The 18,056-nt window shown below is 32.2% G+C and overlaps 1 protein-coding gene across 2 annotated transcripts in view; it reads left to right on the top strand.

Moving 5' to 3' along the window:
- Nucleotides 1-13,982, top strand: part of LOC127729613 (anaphase-promoting complex subunit 5-like) — a 31,723-nt gene extending 17,741 nt beyond the window's left edge. For both annotated transcript variants that reach the window (XM_052237459.1, XM_052237458.1), the window contains 6 exons: nt 644-767; nt 3,848-4,044; nt 5,066-5,182; nt 5,958-6,105; nt 7,578-7,740; nt 13,750-13,982. In XM_052237459.1, the coding sequence (XP_052093419.1) occupies nt 644-767; nt 3,848-4,044; nt 5,066-5,182; nt 5,958-6,105; nt 7,578-7,740; nt 13,750-13,961 (961 nt within the window). In that variant the 3' untranslated portion in view covers nt 13,962-13,982. The remainder of the gene's footprint in view (nt 1-643; nt 768-3,847; nt 4,045-5,065; nt 5,183-5,957; nt 6,106-7,577; nt 7,741-13,749) is intronic.
- Nucleotides 13,983-18,056: the final 4,074 nt, after the last annotated feature.

The raw sequence follows: 18,056 nt of genomic DNA, 5'->3' as shown, positions 1-18,056 counted from the left end.
TTGTTGTAAAGCTGAGGTCAAAGTTTGCAATGAAACCCTGATGCAATGTTCCAATACAGGTACTTAGCAAGTGTTGTTACTTTGGTACTGATGGAAAGTCCAGTCAGGCTTCAAAGTCACAAACGATTCAGTTCGGTTCTTTTTCAAAGATCTTGACCTCTCTAGAACAACAGAACCAATTTAAATCAAATTTTTAAGATATGTTTCATTTATATTACTTTGGTTCTGATGAAAGGTCTATTTTTGCTATTTGGGCAAAATAAATTATCAAATTTGAAATCAAGTTTGAATCTTTTTGTCCTTTTGCCATCAAAGGTTTCAAACATTTTATAAAGTTATTTGTTAATTAAATAGGGTAAGGATTATGAAGGCATTACAAATGACTAGTATGTTTTTGACAGAACCAACTTTAATAAAAAATAAAATTGCATAGCAAATTTTTTAGAAACATTTACAGAGTAAGAAATATACCAAAGTGATATTTAAACTGACAAGCCAAAAACAAACTGACAATGCCATGGTTAAGAATGAAAAACAATGAAAAAACCAAGAACAGAACAGAACACAAAACACAACATAGAAAACTAAAGACTGAGAAACTGAATGATGCGCGTGTGTAATGAATGGTTTTTTTCTGTTTTAGAGAGAGCTCTGCTATGTGTAGTCTGTTAGTGTTAAATCTGAATACAGCAGTAAATGGAATCTTTCATAATGGAGAAGCTGTGTGTATAGCCCTGTGTAATGTAGCCAGATGTCATGCTGATGATGTGAGTATATATGTGTGTTCTTGTAGTCAGCATGTAATATACATGTAAACGAATGTCATCCTGATGATGTAAGTAAACTTGTTTTCACAATGTGTGAATTTTCACATATTTCACAATATGGGCTGTTCCATTGAAACATATATGGTACCCAAAGAAGGCACTTTTAAAAAAGGGGTTACCCTTATAGTGTTAAATTTAAAATAACGACCACCTATAGTTGAGATTTCAAAGTACCTGCCCTCTGTTCCATGTATGTTTTTAGAATATTTTCATAAATAATAATATACATAAAATAAATACATGTAAATACAGTTCACTTCAATATTTCTTCTTACCTCCCTCCTTCAGTATTTGCAATTTTCCTCTACCTTCCCATACATTCGTCAAGTTTTTATAGAATATGTACAGTAATACCTCCAGTGATCCCCCTTTAAAGTTTTTGGCTGTAAAATTGAGTTATGTAAAAAAAAATTAAGCATTTTCTCATTGTTGTAAGCATTTTACAAAATAAATATATTTAATAATCTACTGTGGATTCCTGATTATTTGTTGGATACTAATTTTTAGCTCACCTGACCTGAAAGGTCAAGTGAGCTTTTCTCATCACTTTGCGTCCGTCGTCCGTCGTCCTGCGTCCGTCGTCCGTCGTCCGTAAACTTTTACAAAAATCTTCTCCTCTGAAACTACTGGGCCAAATTTAACCAAACTTGGCCACAATCATCATTGGGGTATCTAGTTTTAAAAATGTGTGGCGTGACCTGGTCAACCAACCAAGATGGCCGCCACGGCTAAAAATAGAACATAGGGGTAAAATGCAGTTTTTAGCTTATAACTCAAAAACCAAAGCATTAAGAGCAAATCTGACATGGGGTAAAATTGTTCATCAGGTCAAGATCTATCTGCCCTGAAATTTTCAGATGAATCGGACAACCCGTTATTGGGTTGCTGCCCCTGAATTGGTAATTTTAAGGAAATTTTGCTGTTTTTGGTTATTATCTTGAATATTATTATAGATAGAGATAAACTGTAAACAGCAATAATGTTCAGCAAAGTAAGATTTACAAATAAGTCAATATAACCGAAATGGTCATTTGACCCCTTTAGGAGTAATTGCCCTTTATAGTCAATTTTTAACCATTTTTCGTAAATCTTAGTTATCTTTTACAAAAATCTTCTCCTCTGAAACAACTGGGCCAAACTAAACCAAACTTGGCCACAATCATCATTGGGGTATATAGTTTTAAAAATGTGTGGCGTGACCCGGCCAACCAACCAAGATGGCGGCCACAGCTAAAAATAAAACATAGGGGTAAAATGCAGTTTTTGGCTTATAACTCAAAAACCAAAGCATTTAGAGCAAATCTGACATGAAGTAAAATTGTTTATCAGGTCAAGATCTATCTGCCCTGAAATTTTCAGATGAATCGAACAACCTGTTGTTGGGTTGCTGCCCCTGAATTGGTAATTTTAAGGAAATTTTGCTGTTTTTGGTTATTATCTTGAATATTATTATAGATAGAGATAAACTGTAAACAGCAATAATGTTCAGCAAAGTAAGATTAACAAATAAGTCAACATGACTGAAATGGTCAGTTGACCCCTTTAGGAGTTATTGCCCTTTATAGTCAATTTTTAACAATTTTTCGTAAATCTTAGTAATCTTTTACAAAAATCTTCTCCTCTGAAACTACGTGGCCAAATTAAACCAAACTTGGCCACAATCATTATTTGGTTATCTAGTTTTAAAAATGTGTGGCGTGACCTGGTCAACCAACCAAGATGGCCGCCACGGCTAAAAATAGAACATAGGGGTAAAATTCAGTTTTTGGCTTTTAACTCAAAAACCAAAGCATTTAAAGCAAATCTGACATGAAGTAAAATTGTTTATCAGGTCAAGATCTATCTGCCCTGAAATTTTCAGATGAATCGGACAACCCGTTGTTGGGTTGCTGCCCCTGAATTGGTAATTTTAAGGTAATTTTGCTGTTTTTGGTTATTATCTTGAATATTATTATAGATAGAGATAAACTGTAAAAAACAATAAATGTCGGCAAAGTAAGATCTACAAATAAGTCAACATGACCGAAATTGTCAGTTGACCCCTTTAGGAGTTATTGCCCTTTATAGTCAATTTTTAACCATTTTTTCGTAAATCTTAGTAATCTTTTACAAAAATCTTCTCCTCTGAAACTACTGGGCCAAGTTAATTATAGATAGAGATAATTGTAAGCAGGAAAAATGTTCAGTAAATTAAGATGTACAAACACATCACCATCACCAAAACACAATTTTGTCATGAATCCATCTGCGTCCTTTATTTAATATTCACATAGACCAAGGTGAGCGACACAGGCTCTTTAGAGCCTCTAGTTATGGATATAGTGGGATTAGAGGAACTACAAATTTAAATGTTCAACGAATTACAAATTCTCTATAGGAATGCATGCAGACCTCTTCAAAAGCATATATCAAATATCTGTGAAATGCAAGTTTTCCTCAATCCACAAAGGTTTGAACCCTCAAAAAAAATTTGAAACTACAGTATTTTAAATTGATTCCAGGTATCAAAATTTTTTTTTAAATTGTTTTTTTTTTCAAATCACAAATTTTGAGGAACACATCATTAGGCTTGCATTTAAAAAAAAATATTGATATATAGGTATGCTTTTGCTATTCCAATTAATTGCCATTGTCAAATTTGGATTAAATTCACTTTTTGTTAAAAAAATCACAAATTTTGAGAAACATCTATTTGTGCCAGGATTTTAAAGAAAAATTTATGATATAGGTGTAATATCATATAATATGCTGTACCGAATTGATTCCTAAAAAATGTGGTAAAAAAGATTGTTTAGATTTTTAAAAAATATTTGTATTTAATTGGACCATGCAAATCAATATGTAGGTATAACATGATATTCCAAATTGATTCACAGTGCCTTGCACAAAAATACAAGCTTGGCCCTTGCTAACTAGAGTACACTCCTTGCCATCTATAGTAAAAAGCTATGTTGATTTGTTTTGATATAGTCTTCTGTCTTGGGAGGTTGCCAACATATTCATGATGTTTGAAATTTTAGGGTAACTATAGTGCAGCATTTGACATCATCAGTAGTGCTAAACAACGATTTCCAAAACATACTCAGCATGCACATACTTGGATGATATGTGAACAGCAGCTGTTATTTGATAGAGCTGTGATGAACAGGAAGTTTGGACAAGCAGAGACAAATGTTACAAACATTAGAGCACTTAATGAAGATGAGGCTGTTATTAGGTAATGCAGACATGTAAATTTCCTGTAAATAACACTTTAAAAAAAAAAGCAATTAGATTTTTTCAAACATATTTAGTATGTTGTATGAATATGTTCTGCCTAACACTGGATCTATACACTCAGAGTCTGATCAAATGTGTTCAGCAGAAATAAAAATTTTAAGCATCCTGGCACTGTTGTGAAATCCCAATACTGGCAGCATTTATTAATTTTATCATAAAAAATAAAAACATTGGAATGTTGTGAATGAAAAGGTTTAAATCACTTCATTTTCGTTTCAAGTATGATAAGCAGAATTTAAAGAAAAAAGAATGTAAATTGAGATGGCATCTGTGTCTAAATGTCAACGACTCCTGTCAGAAAGATGTCTCATTTCCCCTTGTTTTTTTTTTTTTTTTAATTTTCACCACAAGCACCACAAATTACCATTCACACATCCCTTTCCCCCAACATTCCAAACTCCCCTGACCTCATTCTGTCTGTATATAAGAAGAGAGAACCATTTGCTATTGGTTGGACAAAACTACGGATTGTTCAACCTACCGTCATCGGCCTATGATGTGAGCATAAGACAGTTAATGATACAGTTGATGCAAGATTGACATAATCACATTAGATCAGCTACAATAAATGAAAGATGTATATTATAGACTTTTAATTTAAGATATGTCTGTCTCTCCAGGCACTCTGGCTATCTTCGCCAATAAAAACTGACCACCACGATGTAGCAAATAGTGCTGAAAGTGGCATAAAACATAACAATCAATCAAACAGATATGTCTGTAATATAAACATAGATATATATGTTGTATTAGATGCCAAGAGGGTAAATAAATATGTGGAAAGATATTGTTGGAAAGATATTTTTCTACATCTTTCTGTTTTCTACTTTGTCTGGAGAGTTAGTAGCAATACAGTTATACTTTGTTTACAGTCTTAAAATTACTTATTTCATACAGAAGTGGATTACTCCAATGAACATAACAAACTAAATATTATTTTAGTTTATTTTTAAATGTAGAAATGCCATACTGAACAAAGAAAAAGGGGAAGTAACTCAGTCATTAACAGAATTGATTCAGTTGTTAGAGAAAGTAAAGAAAGACAAGAGAAAATATGTCCCTGATTTTCCCTGTAGGTAAGTAAGATGTTGATGTTGCCATAGTTACCATATATACCATTTTCATTTTATAAACTTAACAGGTTTTAAGATATTTATAAAAAGAAACGGTAATCAAAATTGCTAGAAAAACTATTTTTATACCTCGACTTATCCCTAGAATCAAGAATGTTTTATTGCCATTCCTGGAGTAAAAGTTATGCCTGATACTTGATAGGCATGGACTCAAACTGATGGAAGTGAATCTGTAGCATCCCCTCCTATAATATTAACCAAAAATATGATTTTTTATGCCCCACCTAGGGGCATTAAGTTTTTTTCGGTCTTTGCGTTGGTTCGTCCGTCCGTTCGTTCGTCTGTCCCGCTTCAGGTTAAAGTTTTTGGTCAAGGTAGTTTTTGATGAAGTTGAAGTCCAATCAACTTGAAACTTAGTACACATGTTCCCTATGATATGATCTTTCTAATTTTAATGCCAAATTAAAGTTTTGACCCCAATTTCACGGTCCACTGAACATAGAAAATGATAGTACGAGCGGGGCATCCGTGTACTATGGACACATTCTTGTTTTCTTTCAATGTGTCAACTTGAAATTTTTGAAAGTATTTTATATTGTCAGTTGAATGGGGAGCTTATTAGGTAACATGTACAATACATTCCTTGGTTATTATAGAAATCAGATTCTTGAAGTCCGAGGTTATCAAATTCATATTTGCTGTTTAAATCATTCAATGGAGGACAAACTCATGTTTTGAAATAGTCAAATTAATAGAATCTTTTATGTTTGTTTTGCAGGGTATATTTGGCCTTAGCTGAATTATTTGTCCAGACAGGGAACCATACCTCTGGTTTGTCACATGTCCTTGATTGTATTACACATGCAAAGGAGCATCATCTACAATATATGGTGGCTCTTGCTACTGTTCATCTGTCTTTTATACAGGTAACTTGTTAGTTTGTTGCAGAGAAAACAAATACATTATTGCTGAATTAGAATCAAATTTATGAGCTTATAGTAGTATGGGGGTATAAAAAAAAAAAAAATACAGAATTTTTCATACTTTGCCAAAATGGAGTTTATATCATTCTTTTTTCAAAAATATGATAAATGTTGTAGGTCACCAATCTTGTTTACATGCTATTGATAATGAAAAAATTAATACATTTTGTAAGAGTTTTACAAGGAAAAGACATTACTATGTGAATGTATAAAAAAAAACTAAATGACATAATTTGAAAATGAAAAATATAACAATAAAATTCTAACAAAATGCTTTGAAAAATAAAAATAAAACATGAGGTCACCATACAATTTTTTTTTGCTATAATACAAAATAGAAAAATTCACTGTACTTTCCTGTATAACAGTGAATTATCTGAGTTATCTCCCCTTAAAAGTCTTAAGTTTATTTTTTTTCAATCAATCAATCAAAAAATATTCTGTAAAAACAATCGTAAATAAGATGAAATCACATTATTTTCATCATTTAAATGAAGTCTTATCAAATGAATTGCATTCCTTCCTCAACATTTACTTCTTTCATTAAAAATCTATACAGATATTTTTATATCTTTTAACAATCTTAGATTACGGAAAACCCCATGCTACCTTAATCCATCTAAACAACTGTTTTAATAATAATACTAGAATGATTACAGAAAAAATACTGATTATAATGGTGTATTGAATGAAGAAAAAAAGATTTAAACTGTCATTGATATCACTAATGTGTAAAGTAATATAGAGTTATTATAGTGAGACAGCAACATAACAGAAATAGACAGCTTATATTACCATAAGGTCTTACAGTTCCAATACCTTTTAATACCTATTTCTTTATTATTCTGTCTGTATTGCTTAAATCTGACATCACCATTTCAAATTTGTAGAAATTAGTATATATTGCTACCCCAACGTACATATGTACATTACAACGTTACAGTCATTAGAAAAGTAACAAAGTGAAGAAAGATGTATTTTTTTTATGTTGTCAGTCTATGAAAAAGGCAAAACGCTTTGTCTTTAAAATTATCAATGTAAATTCAATCACTGTCTATTATATTATCAATTTTTGATTGGTCAGCACATGAGGGTGACGTTTAAAAAATTGTCTCCCACTGAGCCATGGGATAGAGTAAAATGTCTCCCTTGAATTAACTAATCAAAATCTGTCATTTAAATGTGAAGTGTAATGATATATATTAACTTTCCCTGGTTGCATTCAATAGATCATCCATAAACTATACCAATTACCAGTATCATTATTCACATTTCTGTTCAATCATTGTCAATTACAATCAATAAATATAGAAATTTTAGGCTTTGACCCACATTGCTTGATTTCTTAAATGAATTGCTTGTTTGTTGTTTGTGAAGTCTCCTGTATTTTTGGTATATCATTTTATATTTTGCAGTTTTTAATGCAACTTCCACAACCAGCATTAGAATTATTGAGACAACAACTATTACCTATTATTTCTCATGGTAACCTGTTCGACAAGGCTAGGACAATGTATTGTTATGTACGATGTCTGGTAGCTGCTGCTAATAAAAGTCAGGAACAGAAGAAAAGAGCAGGTCAGTTTGAAGTATTCAGTAACATAATGCAACTAATTTTGTAGTTACTTTTACATAGTATGAGGAAAATATAGAAATTTGCAGTTGCATGAATTTGTTGTTTGTTGTGATATTAATTTTCAAACAACTGATTTTTTTCGAATAAGATTGAGTGGAATACATTGTGTGACAAAATCCCTAAAGGCCACTCCAATACAAATGATCTATGTTTATATTTTGTATGTCAAGAACTTAGATAAGTTTTCCTGAAAAATATCATTTCATATTACAACAGTTCCTGTTATCATGTAAAATTTACTATACATAAATTTCCTAAATTGTCAAAATTGTGAAATATATGTACCTAGAAACTATTGGGACTGTTTTTATGCCCCACCTACGATAGTAGTAGGGGCACTATGTTTTCTGGTCTGTGCGTCCGTCCGTCTGTCCCGCTTCAGGTTCAAGTTTTTGGTCAAGGTAGTTTTTGATGAAGTTGAAGTCCAATCAACTTGAAACTTAGTACACATGTTCCCTATGATATGATCTTTTTAATTTTAATGCCAAATTAGAGTTTTGACTCCAATTTCACGGTCCACTGATCATAGAAAATGATAGTGCGAGTGGGACATCCGTTTACTATGGACACATTCTTGTTCTTCCTGTTTTATGAAACTCAAATCTTCCTTATGTCAGGTACATATATGAAACTTTCTTATATTGTGCAAAAATGAGTCAAAAATAGTGAGTATATACTTAGTGAGCAATAGCTCACAGTACATCTTGTTAAAACGGAGACAAAACAAATTTCATATGTCTGTTTTGAATTCAATATAGGTGCAAGAATCTTGATTTTCTATTATGATTTTACAAGTCTAGGGAAAATGGGATGCAATAAAGAAGTATTTCTGCTAGATGCTGTATTTTTTTATTACCCCAATAAGTACTTTTCATATGGTTATTTCCTACAGGATATAAGTCTCATGTACAACCATTTGAACTGTTATTTCTCTTTGCTATATTGGATTTTCAAAAATCTAAAGAGTAAAAAATTTTATTTATGGACCAAATTTACGCATAGCTATGGCAAGCCGTTCTCGTCAAAACTCTGTTTAAACCATTTTTCAAAAAATTTACACACTGAGAATTAAAAAAAAAAACACACTGAGATTAAAAAACCTAGAACCACACATTGAGAATTAAAAATTACACACTGAATTTTCATAAAAACGCACTGAGACTACAAAAAATGAAAAACCCACACTGAGAATTGAAAATTACACAATGAGATTTCAAAAAGACACACTGAGATAAAATAAACTGAAAAACACACACTGAGATCTGAGATTTGAAGTTACACACTGAGAATTTAAATTACACACTGAGATTTGTGCGCACTTTTTATGCACACATATCTAATTTGCATACTTAATCTGAATCTATTACAAGCTTAAAACAACTAGGGGACAGAACTCGTTAGTCCTTCAATTTGGCGCTAAATGTTTGATAAAAAACATTAAAAATACAACGTATAGAAAAACTACGTTATTAAAGACCAATAAAACAAGAAAAATACCCACTTACTCTCATTACAAAATAAACCCAAATGGTGAAAAACTTTATTAAAATTATAAGAAAACATTGGAACAATCTGCAAAAATACAAACAATGCAGTGAATGTTTTTCCCAAGTGCCTATTATAGCATATAAACGTAACAAAAATATAATAAAGATTACCTTGCCAAATCAGGGTAACAGTTGAAAGACTTTTGAAAAGGGACCATGCTTAAACAGTTATAAGCAAAAAATCCTGATAAACTGTTAGTAATAATCTGAATTATAGGCAACAAACTATTGAATATGAGTTAGCAAAACAAGTTGTTAAGTCTTGAAATTTATTACGAATGTTGGTTGTAGGAACCGCATTTCATTATAATGACAAGAGTTCGGGAGACCAAGATATAAATCTGTTGAATTATTCATCTCATGAATATTCATTAGTAATTTGCATATTAATCTCAGTGTGTATATTTGAAATCTCATTGTATAAATAACAATTCTCAGTGTGTGTTTTTCAATTTATTTCATCTCAGTGTGTCTTTTTAAAATCTCAGTGTGTAATTTTAAATTCTCAGTGTGTGTTTTTATACGCCCGTTTACGGGTCTATTATGGTATACCGTTGTCCCTCTGTCCGTCCATCTGTCCGTCGTCAACATGTCAGACATTAACTCAAAAATGTTTTAACCAATTTGCATAAAACTTTGGTGAATTGTTAATATCTATTGACGTGAGCTCCCTTTCGTTTTTTATAAAATTTAGATTTTACGTTTCCGAGTTATGGGGTTTTATTCATTAAAAAAAGAGGGGTTTTTAAGTTTTTGGACAATAAGTCAAGAATGCTTTCACCAACTTGCAAGAAATTGTGGGGAATTGTTTATATCTATTGACATGAGTTCCCTTTCGACTAATTTAAATTTTAGATTTTACGTTTCCGAGTTACAGGGTTTTATTCATAAAAAAAGGGGGGATTTTCCAGTTTTCGGACAAAAACTCAAAAATGCTTTCAGCAATTCTTATGAAACTTTGGTGAATTGTTTGTATGTATTGCTGTAAGCTCCCTTTAGAATTTTATAAATTTTACATTTTACATTTCTGAGTTATGAGGTTTTATTCATTAAAAAAAGGGGTAATTTTCCGGTTTTCGGACAATAACTCAAAAAAGCTGTCACAAATTCTCATGAAACTTTGGTGAATTGTTTATATCTATTGAAGTAAGCTTCCTTTTTATTTTCATAAATTTCTAATATGACATTGAGAATTAATTGAACTTTATTTGTTTATAGTCTGACAACAGATTTACTAAGTATTGCACAACAGCAAGAAATCTTTAATTGAATATAAATTCAATTCATATAACCAATTTCAAGATCTTTGACTACATTTATTCAGAAACCTATAATATGTCAAATATTTAATTACAATCCAAATTCAGACCTGAATCAAGCTTGAATATTGTGTCCATTTTTGCCCCAACTGTTCAGGGTTGGACCTCTGCGGGCGTATCTAGCTGCGCTCAGCGAAGCAGTTTATTCATTTTTAGCTCACCTGTCCCGAAGGGCCAAGTGAGCTTTTCTCATCACTTGGCGTCCGTCGTCCGTCGTCGTCGTCGTTAGCTTTTTACAAAAATCTTCTCCTCTGAAACCACTGGGCCAAATTTAACCAAGCTTGGCCACAATCATCATTAGGGTATTTAGTTTAAAAAATGTGTCTGATGACCCCACCAACCAACCAAGATGGCCACCATGGCTAAAAATAGAACATAGGGGTAAAATGTAGATTTTGGCTTATATCTCTGAAACCAAAGCATTTAGAGTAAATCTGACATAGGGTAAAACTGATTATCAGGTCAAGATCTATCTGCCTTGAAATTTTCAGACAAATCTGACAACCTATTGTTGGGTTGCTGCCCCTGAATTGGTAATTTTAAGGAAATTTTGCAGTTTTTTGGTTATTATCTTGAATATTATTATAGATAGAGATAAACTGTAAACAGCAATAATGTTCAGCAAAGTAAGATCTACAAATAAGTTCCAAGACCAAAATTGTCAGTCGACCCCTTTAGGAGTTATTGCCCTTAATAGTCAATTTTTAACAATTTTTCGTAAATTTTTGTAATCTTTTTCAAAAATCTTCTTCTCTGAAACTACTGAGACAAATTTTATCATACTTGGCCATAATCATTATTAGGGTATCTAGTTCAAAAAATTTGTCCGATGACCCCGCCTTCCAACCATCATGGCCAACTTGGTTAAAAATAGAACATAGGGGTAAAATGCAGTTTTTGGTTTATATCTCTGAAACTAAAGCATTTAGAGCAAATCTGACAGGTGGCAAAAATGTTCATCAGATTTAGATTTATCTGCCCTGAAATTTTCAGACGAATCCGACAACCCGTTGTTGGGTTGCTGCCCCTGAGTAAGTAATTTTACAAAAATTTTGCAGTTTTTTGTTATTAACTTTGATATCATTATAATATCTAATATCTAATACTATTAATTATGATTTTAACCTTATTTTACATGATTTCCAAAGCATCAGTAAATACAGGTGAGCGACACAGGCTCTTGAGAGCCTCTAGTTTTAAATTACAGTGTGCAATTTTAAAATCTCAGTGTATTATTTTAGGTTCTTAAATCTCAGTGTGATTTTTAGCTCACCTGGCCCTCAGGGCCAAAGGAGCTTTTCTCATCACTTGGCGTCCGTCGTCCGCCATCCTGCGTCCTGCGTTCATCGTCCGTAAACTTTTACAAAAATCTTCTCCTCTGAAACTACTGGGCCAAATTTGACCAAACTTGGCCACAATCATTATTAGGGTATCTAGTTTAAAAAATGTGTCCGGCCATCTGGCCAACCAACCAAGATGGCCACCATGGCTAAAAATAGAACATAGGGTAGAAATGTAGATTTTGGCTTATAACTCTAAAACCAAAGCATTTACAGCAAATCTGACATGGGGGTAAAATTGTGAATCAGGTCAAGATCTATCTGCCCTGAAATTTTCAGATGAATCGGATAACCCGTTGTTAGGTTGCTGCCCCTGAATAAGTAATTTTAAGGAAATTTTGTTGTTTTTGGTTATTATCTTGAATAATGAATATTATTATAGATAGAGATAAACTGTAAACAGCAATAATGTACAGCAAAGTAAGATCTACAAATAAGTCAACATGACCAAAATGGTCAGTTGACCCCTTAAGGAGTAATTGCCCTTTATAGTCAATGTTTAACAATTTTTCGTAAATTTTTGTAATCTTTTACAAAGATCTTCTCTTCTGAAACTACATGGCCAAATTTAACCAAACTTGGCCAGAATCATCACTAGGGTATCTAGTTTAAAAAATGTGTCCGATGACCCTGCCCACTAATCAAGATGGCCGACATGGATAAAATAGTACAAAGGGGTAAAATGCAGTTTTTGGCTTGTATCTCTGAAACTAAAGCAAATGTATAAAGCCTTTAGAGCAAATTTGACTGAGTAAAAATGTTAATCAGGTTAAGATCTATCTGTCCTCAAATTTTCAGACGAATCAGACAAGCTGTTGTTGGGTTGCTGCCCCTGAATTAGTAATTTTAAGGAAATTTTGCAGTTTTTTGTTATTATCTTGAATATTATTATAGATAGAGATAAACTGTAAACAGCAATAATGTTCAGCAAAGTAAGATCTACAAATAAGTCAACATGACCAATATGGTCAATTGACCCCATAAGGAGTAATTGCCCTTTAAAGTCAAATTTAACAATTATTCGTAAATTTTTGTAATCTTTTACAAAAATCTTCTCTCCTGAAACAACTGAGACAAATTTAACCAAACTTGGCCACAATCATCACTAGGGTATCTAGTTTTAAAAAATGTGTCCGATGACCCTGCCTGCCAACCAACATGTCAGACATGGCTAAAAATAATACTTAAGGGGAAAATGCAGTTTTTGACTTATATCTCTGAACTAAAGCAAATGTATAACGGTTGCATTATTTCATGCATCAATTGTAAATAAAAATATCAGGTGAGCGACACAGGCTCCTTGGAGCCTCTAGTTTTAATTCTCAGTGTGTAATTTTTTTCGAAAAAATGGTTTAAACATAGTTTTGACGAGCACGGCTTGCCATACATAGCTTTCAATAAGATAAGAACCACAATGGATAGAACACTATCTGAATTTCCAGATGAAGTCTGGACTTTTTTATGTGAAAAGTTTTGTAGAAATGTTGTTCTGACAATTGAAATTTAGAAATACTAAGTTTAGACCATAGGCTGGAATATTTCCTAACCTTGTATCCTCACAAATTGTTCATCCATTATTTTTCATCAGTGGAGCAATTCAGCCTTGAATGAACTTATTGTTAATTCTCCAAATTTTAGATTATCAAGCATAATACATTACATTGACCCACTCATCATTTTCAATCTTGCAGAATCCATTGCAGAATTTATTCTAATACACCTATTTTTTTTTTTTTATTTTTCAGCTTTAGTTAGTGCAGTTAATATGATGGAAACAGTTATTGACTATTTTAAACAATTAGAGGCTCACCAAAGGATAAAAGATGCTGTGTATTATCAGGCAAGATTGTACAATGAGCTAGGAAGAACAGCAGAAAGAAACAAATGTGCTTACCAGTTCAAACAACTAGACTCTCAGTACCCAACTTTTAACAAAGTATCTGTTTGTGTATTGTGACAATAAATGTTAGAAAATATTCATACCATTTTTATTCTCCCACTCAAGTGGATAAGGGGAGTTAAGTGTCCATGTGTCTGTCTGTCTGTAACACATTTCTGTTGCATGGTTTTTTTCCAGCAGCTACAAATCAGAGCTACTGTGGATATTTTTTTTGGTACCAATTTTCTTGGATTAAGGACACATTGCATTTACATTGATATTTAATTTCATGGTTTTACAAAAGTCTGCATACAAGCCTATAGAAAATTTAAACTTGAATGAACATTTTAATTCAGGGTTTACCTGTAGCAACAAAGCAACAAAATCCACAAAAATTGGTATCCCACCAGTATTTGATATTTGATACCACAACTTTTTTTTAAACTATTTAGTGTCACATATTTTCAGATCAGTTACTAATACAGTTCATGTTTGTCACATACATATTTTTTTCCACATCAATGCAAATATAAAACATCTTGTGACAATCATATCCTTACCACATCTCAGGTAAAAGCCTCCTCTGAAAATTTGAAGGTACATACATGTACTATGTATTGGCTACCCTAACTATACAAAAACAGACCAAATATCTTTTCATTTCTGCTTTTAGTAAGTGTTTTACAACTTGTTTTTATGTCCTTTTAACTAGTTCACTTACCACAGTAAAAGAACTTATTATTAGTTTATGTAATAAAGCATATGAAAATAATGGAATTAGCTATTTTAGGAGGTTTTAGTTGAACTGCATGCTTTTAAATCTTCTTGCAATTCAGTTAATATTTATTCCCCAGCTTGTTCACTATGCCGATGTTTGTAGTGACATTTTAGAATTTATCTATGTTTAACTGGTAAATATTAAGTAAGGGATTTTGTAACCACAAATTACAACCTTTATTTAATTCTTTCATAGATACAAACATTTACTGATTTAGTTTGGAGATTTAACTGGGAATAAACAATTTTACAAGCAAGACATATCAAATTCTACTTTCTACATTATCAATTTTCTTTAACTATAGCAGAAAAACTGACACAATTAAGTATTGTTAACACAACAAGTTCTATTTAGCCTAAAATTTTGGAAAAAATCTGCCCAACTGTTTTAGTTGCCCTCATAAATGTTATTTTTTTAACCTTTCAAGCATTTCTTGCTGTTGTTTCAAAAACTTTATGAGCTAGTTTTAAAGTGTAAATTTCAGAAATTATCATCATAACAATATGTATCCACCCTGAAAATTGGAGGTAAATCTGGAGTAATTGCCTCTGAAATATTGAATTTGTTTTCCATTTTTTTGCAGTTATTGGCTAATAACTTGAAAGCTATAGGAGCTAGGTTAAGGGCATACAATACAGTTTCAATCCCACAGTGAATTTTTTTACGAAAATTTGCATACAAGCTATTTTTCACTTGGTCAATTCAAATATGTAAAAAAAAAATTCAAAAAATTGTATCTGATTTCTTCATAAAAATTGGAATGAATAATCTTTATGCAGTATCAAGTCAAATGTCATTTTGAAAAAGAGGGGTTCATGTGCTCATTTTCAAGATAATGATTAAAAACAATCGAAAAATGAATCTTTTCTCGATAAGTTGCAGTTTGACGTCGCGAAAAATAGTATTTTACATTAGCAATGCCGTTATCTCCCCTGTACCTGTATGGTATGCCCTTAAAAGTGTTACTGCAAAAAGGATCGGCAGGACAAGATGTATCTACCCTAGATATTGGATAAAAATCTGTCAAATTGTTTTGGAGTTGTTGCCCCTATAATATCCATTTTTTTTTGCAGATTTTGACTTTTATGAGAAATAGTAGGAGCTAGGTTAAAAGTGTACACTGCAAAAATAGTAAACACGACAAGATCTATTAACACTGAAAATTTCAGAAAAATCTGTTGTCCTTGTTTGGAGTTTTTCTATTTTTTGCAGATTTTAGTTGTAATCATGAAAAATAAAGGAGCTGGGTTAAAATGAAAATTTTTGAAAATATCTTTTGTGCTGTTTTGGAATGATTGCCACTGAAATATACATTTTTTGTCTTGCCTTGACGGAGTCAAAAAGCGAGACATAGGTATGCTGTTTCCGACGTCGGCTGCGCCGGCGGCGTCAACAATGTATTAGTTTGTGATTAGGTCTAGTTTATGTTGAACCACTAGTGGTAGGTCAATGATATTTGGTATGCAGTTGTATTAGCATTGGCACATCTCAATACCATGCTGCCCCTTCAGTCATGGTCTATTGACTTCTAAACTTTGCTTAGTTTACATGTATTAGTTTGTGATTAGGTCAGTTTATGGGGAACCACTAGTGGTAGGTCAATGATATTTGGTATGCAGTTGTATAAGCATTGGCATATCTCATTTCCATGGAGATTATTTGGCCCCACCCCCTCAGTCATGGTTTATTGACATTGAAACTTTTGCTTATTTTTCATGTATTAGTTTGTGATTAGGTAGGTTTAAGGGGGACCGTTAGTGGTAGGCAAATGTTAATTGGTATGCAGTTGTATAAGCATTGGCACAGCTTATTTACATGGAGAATATTTGGCCCCGCCCCCTCAGTCATAGTCTATTGACTTTGAAACTTTTGCTTAGTTTACATATGTATAAGTTTGTGATTAGGTCGGTTTAAGATGAACCGCTAATGTTAAGTCAATGATATTTTGTATGCAAATGTATTGGCATTTGCAAGTTTCATTTCCATGGAGATTATATAACCTCACCCCCTCATTTTTGTTCATTGACTTTGAAACTTTTACATAGTTTACAAGTTAATGTTTCTGAATAGGTTTGTTTAAAGGGAACGACTTATGTAAAGTTAATGGTATTTGGTATGCAGTTCTATTAGCATTGGCACATCTCATTTCCATGGAGATTGTTTAGCCCTGTACCTTCAGTCATGGTTCATTGACTTTTAATATTTGCATAACTTACATGTTAAAGTATTGCTATTTTATAATTTCAACATTTGCATTATCAAAATAACAAATAGGTGAGATATATCTCTGTGATAACAGTTTATTTGATATTATTTTGTAAATTATAGAATTAAAAGTATACATTGCAATTATGATCAGTATGACAAAATCTATCTACTCTTAAAATCTTCTCACTTTTTTGCCCTGAAATGTTGATTTCTATTGCTCTTTGCAATTTTGACTGTTATCTAAAAATTATAGGGGCAAATTGCAAAAACGATCAGCAACACCAAGAGTAACTATTATAGTTGGATACAAAAGTCCTATTAGCAAACTAGCTTATCATTCGATAAATTGATATTTATAGTTAACTGTTGTGTCAGTGTATGGATACAAAATGCATGCCAACTTACCTTTGCACTGGAACCTTGCCACTAAAAAAAACTGATAAAATAACGACTTGTTAAAACCTGTAGTAGACGCTATGCAATATACCAGAAGCTCAAAGGCAATTGGTGAAAAATCCTGTATTTGTAATTTCCAAACAAAAAATGACATGACTAGTATTTAATGGTTTTATCTAATTGGGTTGTTAATTATCTACTGAGGTTTGCATAACACAAAGTTTCTTCTAGCATTGCTAACAACAGTATAGTATGCCCATGCACTGCTATTGGTAACAAATTATCAGGATTATGTTTTCCGTGGACAAATTCGTCTTTCTTCTGTAATCCAAAGTAACTATACAACTACTGAATTTGTATGAATGTGGCCACTCACTGTTTACACAATGCCATCTGACAGATGTGACAGATAATATTTGAACTCATATTGGGACATTCTATTTTTTAAATATATCTCATTTCAAACTTCAATTTCAAAAGTTGACGTTACCAGAGACACATAATACATGTATTATATGTCTCTGACGTTACTAAGTTCCAAGTTGACATTTCCTAATTCCAATTCGATTTTTTTTCAGTTTCAGTGGTCACCTCCAAGTTGACATCTCTTTCTTCAAACTTGAAACTTCTTGTGAGATTTTCAACGGTTGTATTAGGTTATATATATATTATATTATTTTGGCCAGGATCATACAGAGACATAATTTGTAGTAATTAGCATGTGGTGCAGGGTGCCGTTTCTGTTATTACTACCACTGGGTCGATACCTCTGTCATGGTCAGAAATCGGAA

This window comes from Mytilus californianus, unplaced genomic scaffold, assembly GCF_021869535.1.
Source record: "Mytilus californianus isolate M0D057914Y unplaced genomic scaffold, xbMytCali1.0.p SCAF_2, whole genome shotgun sequence".
Classification (NCBI taxonomy): Eukaryota; Metazoa; Mollusca; class Bivalvia; order Mytilida; family Mytilidae; genus Mytilus; species Mytilus californianus.
This window is presented reverse-complemented; position numbering and strand designations above follow the sequence as displayed.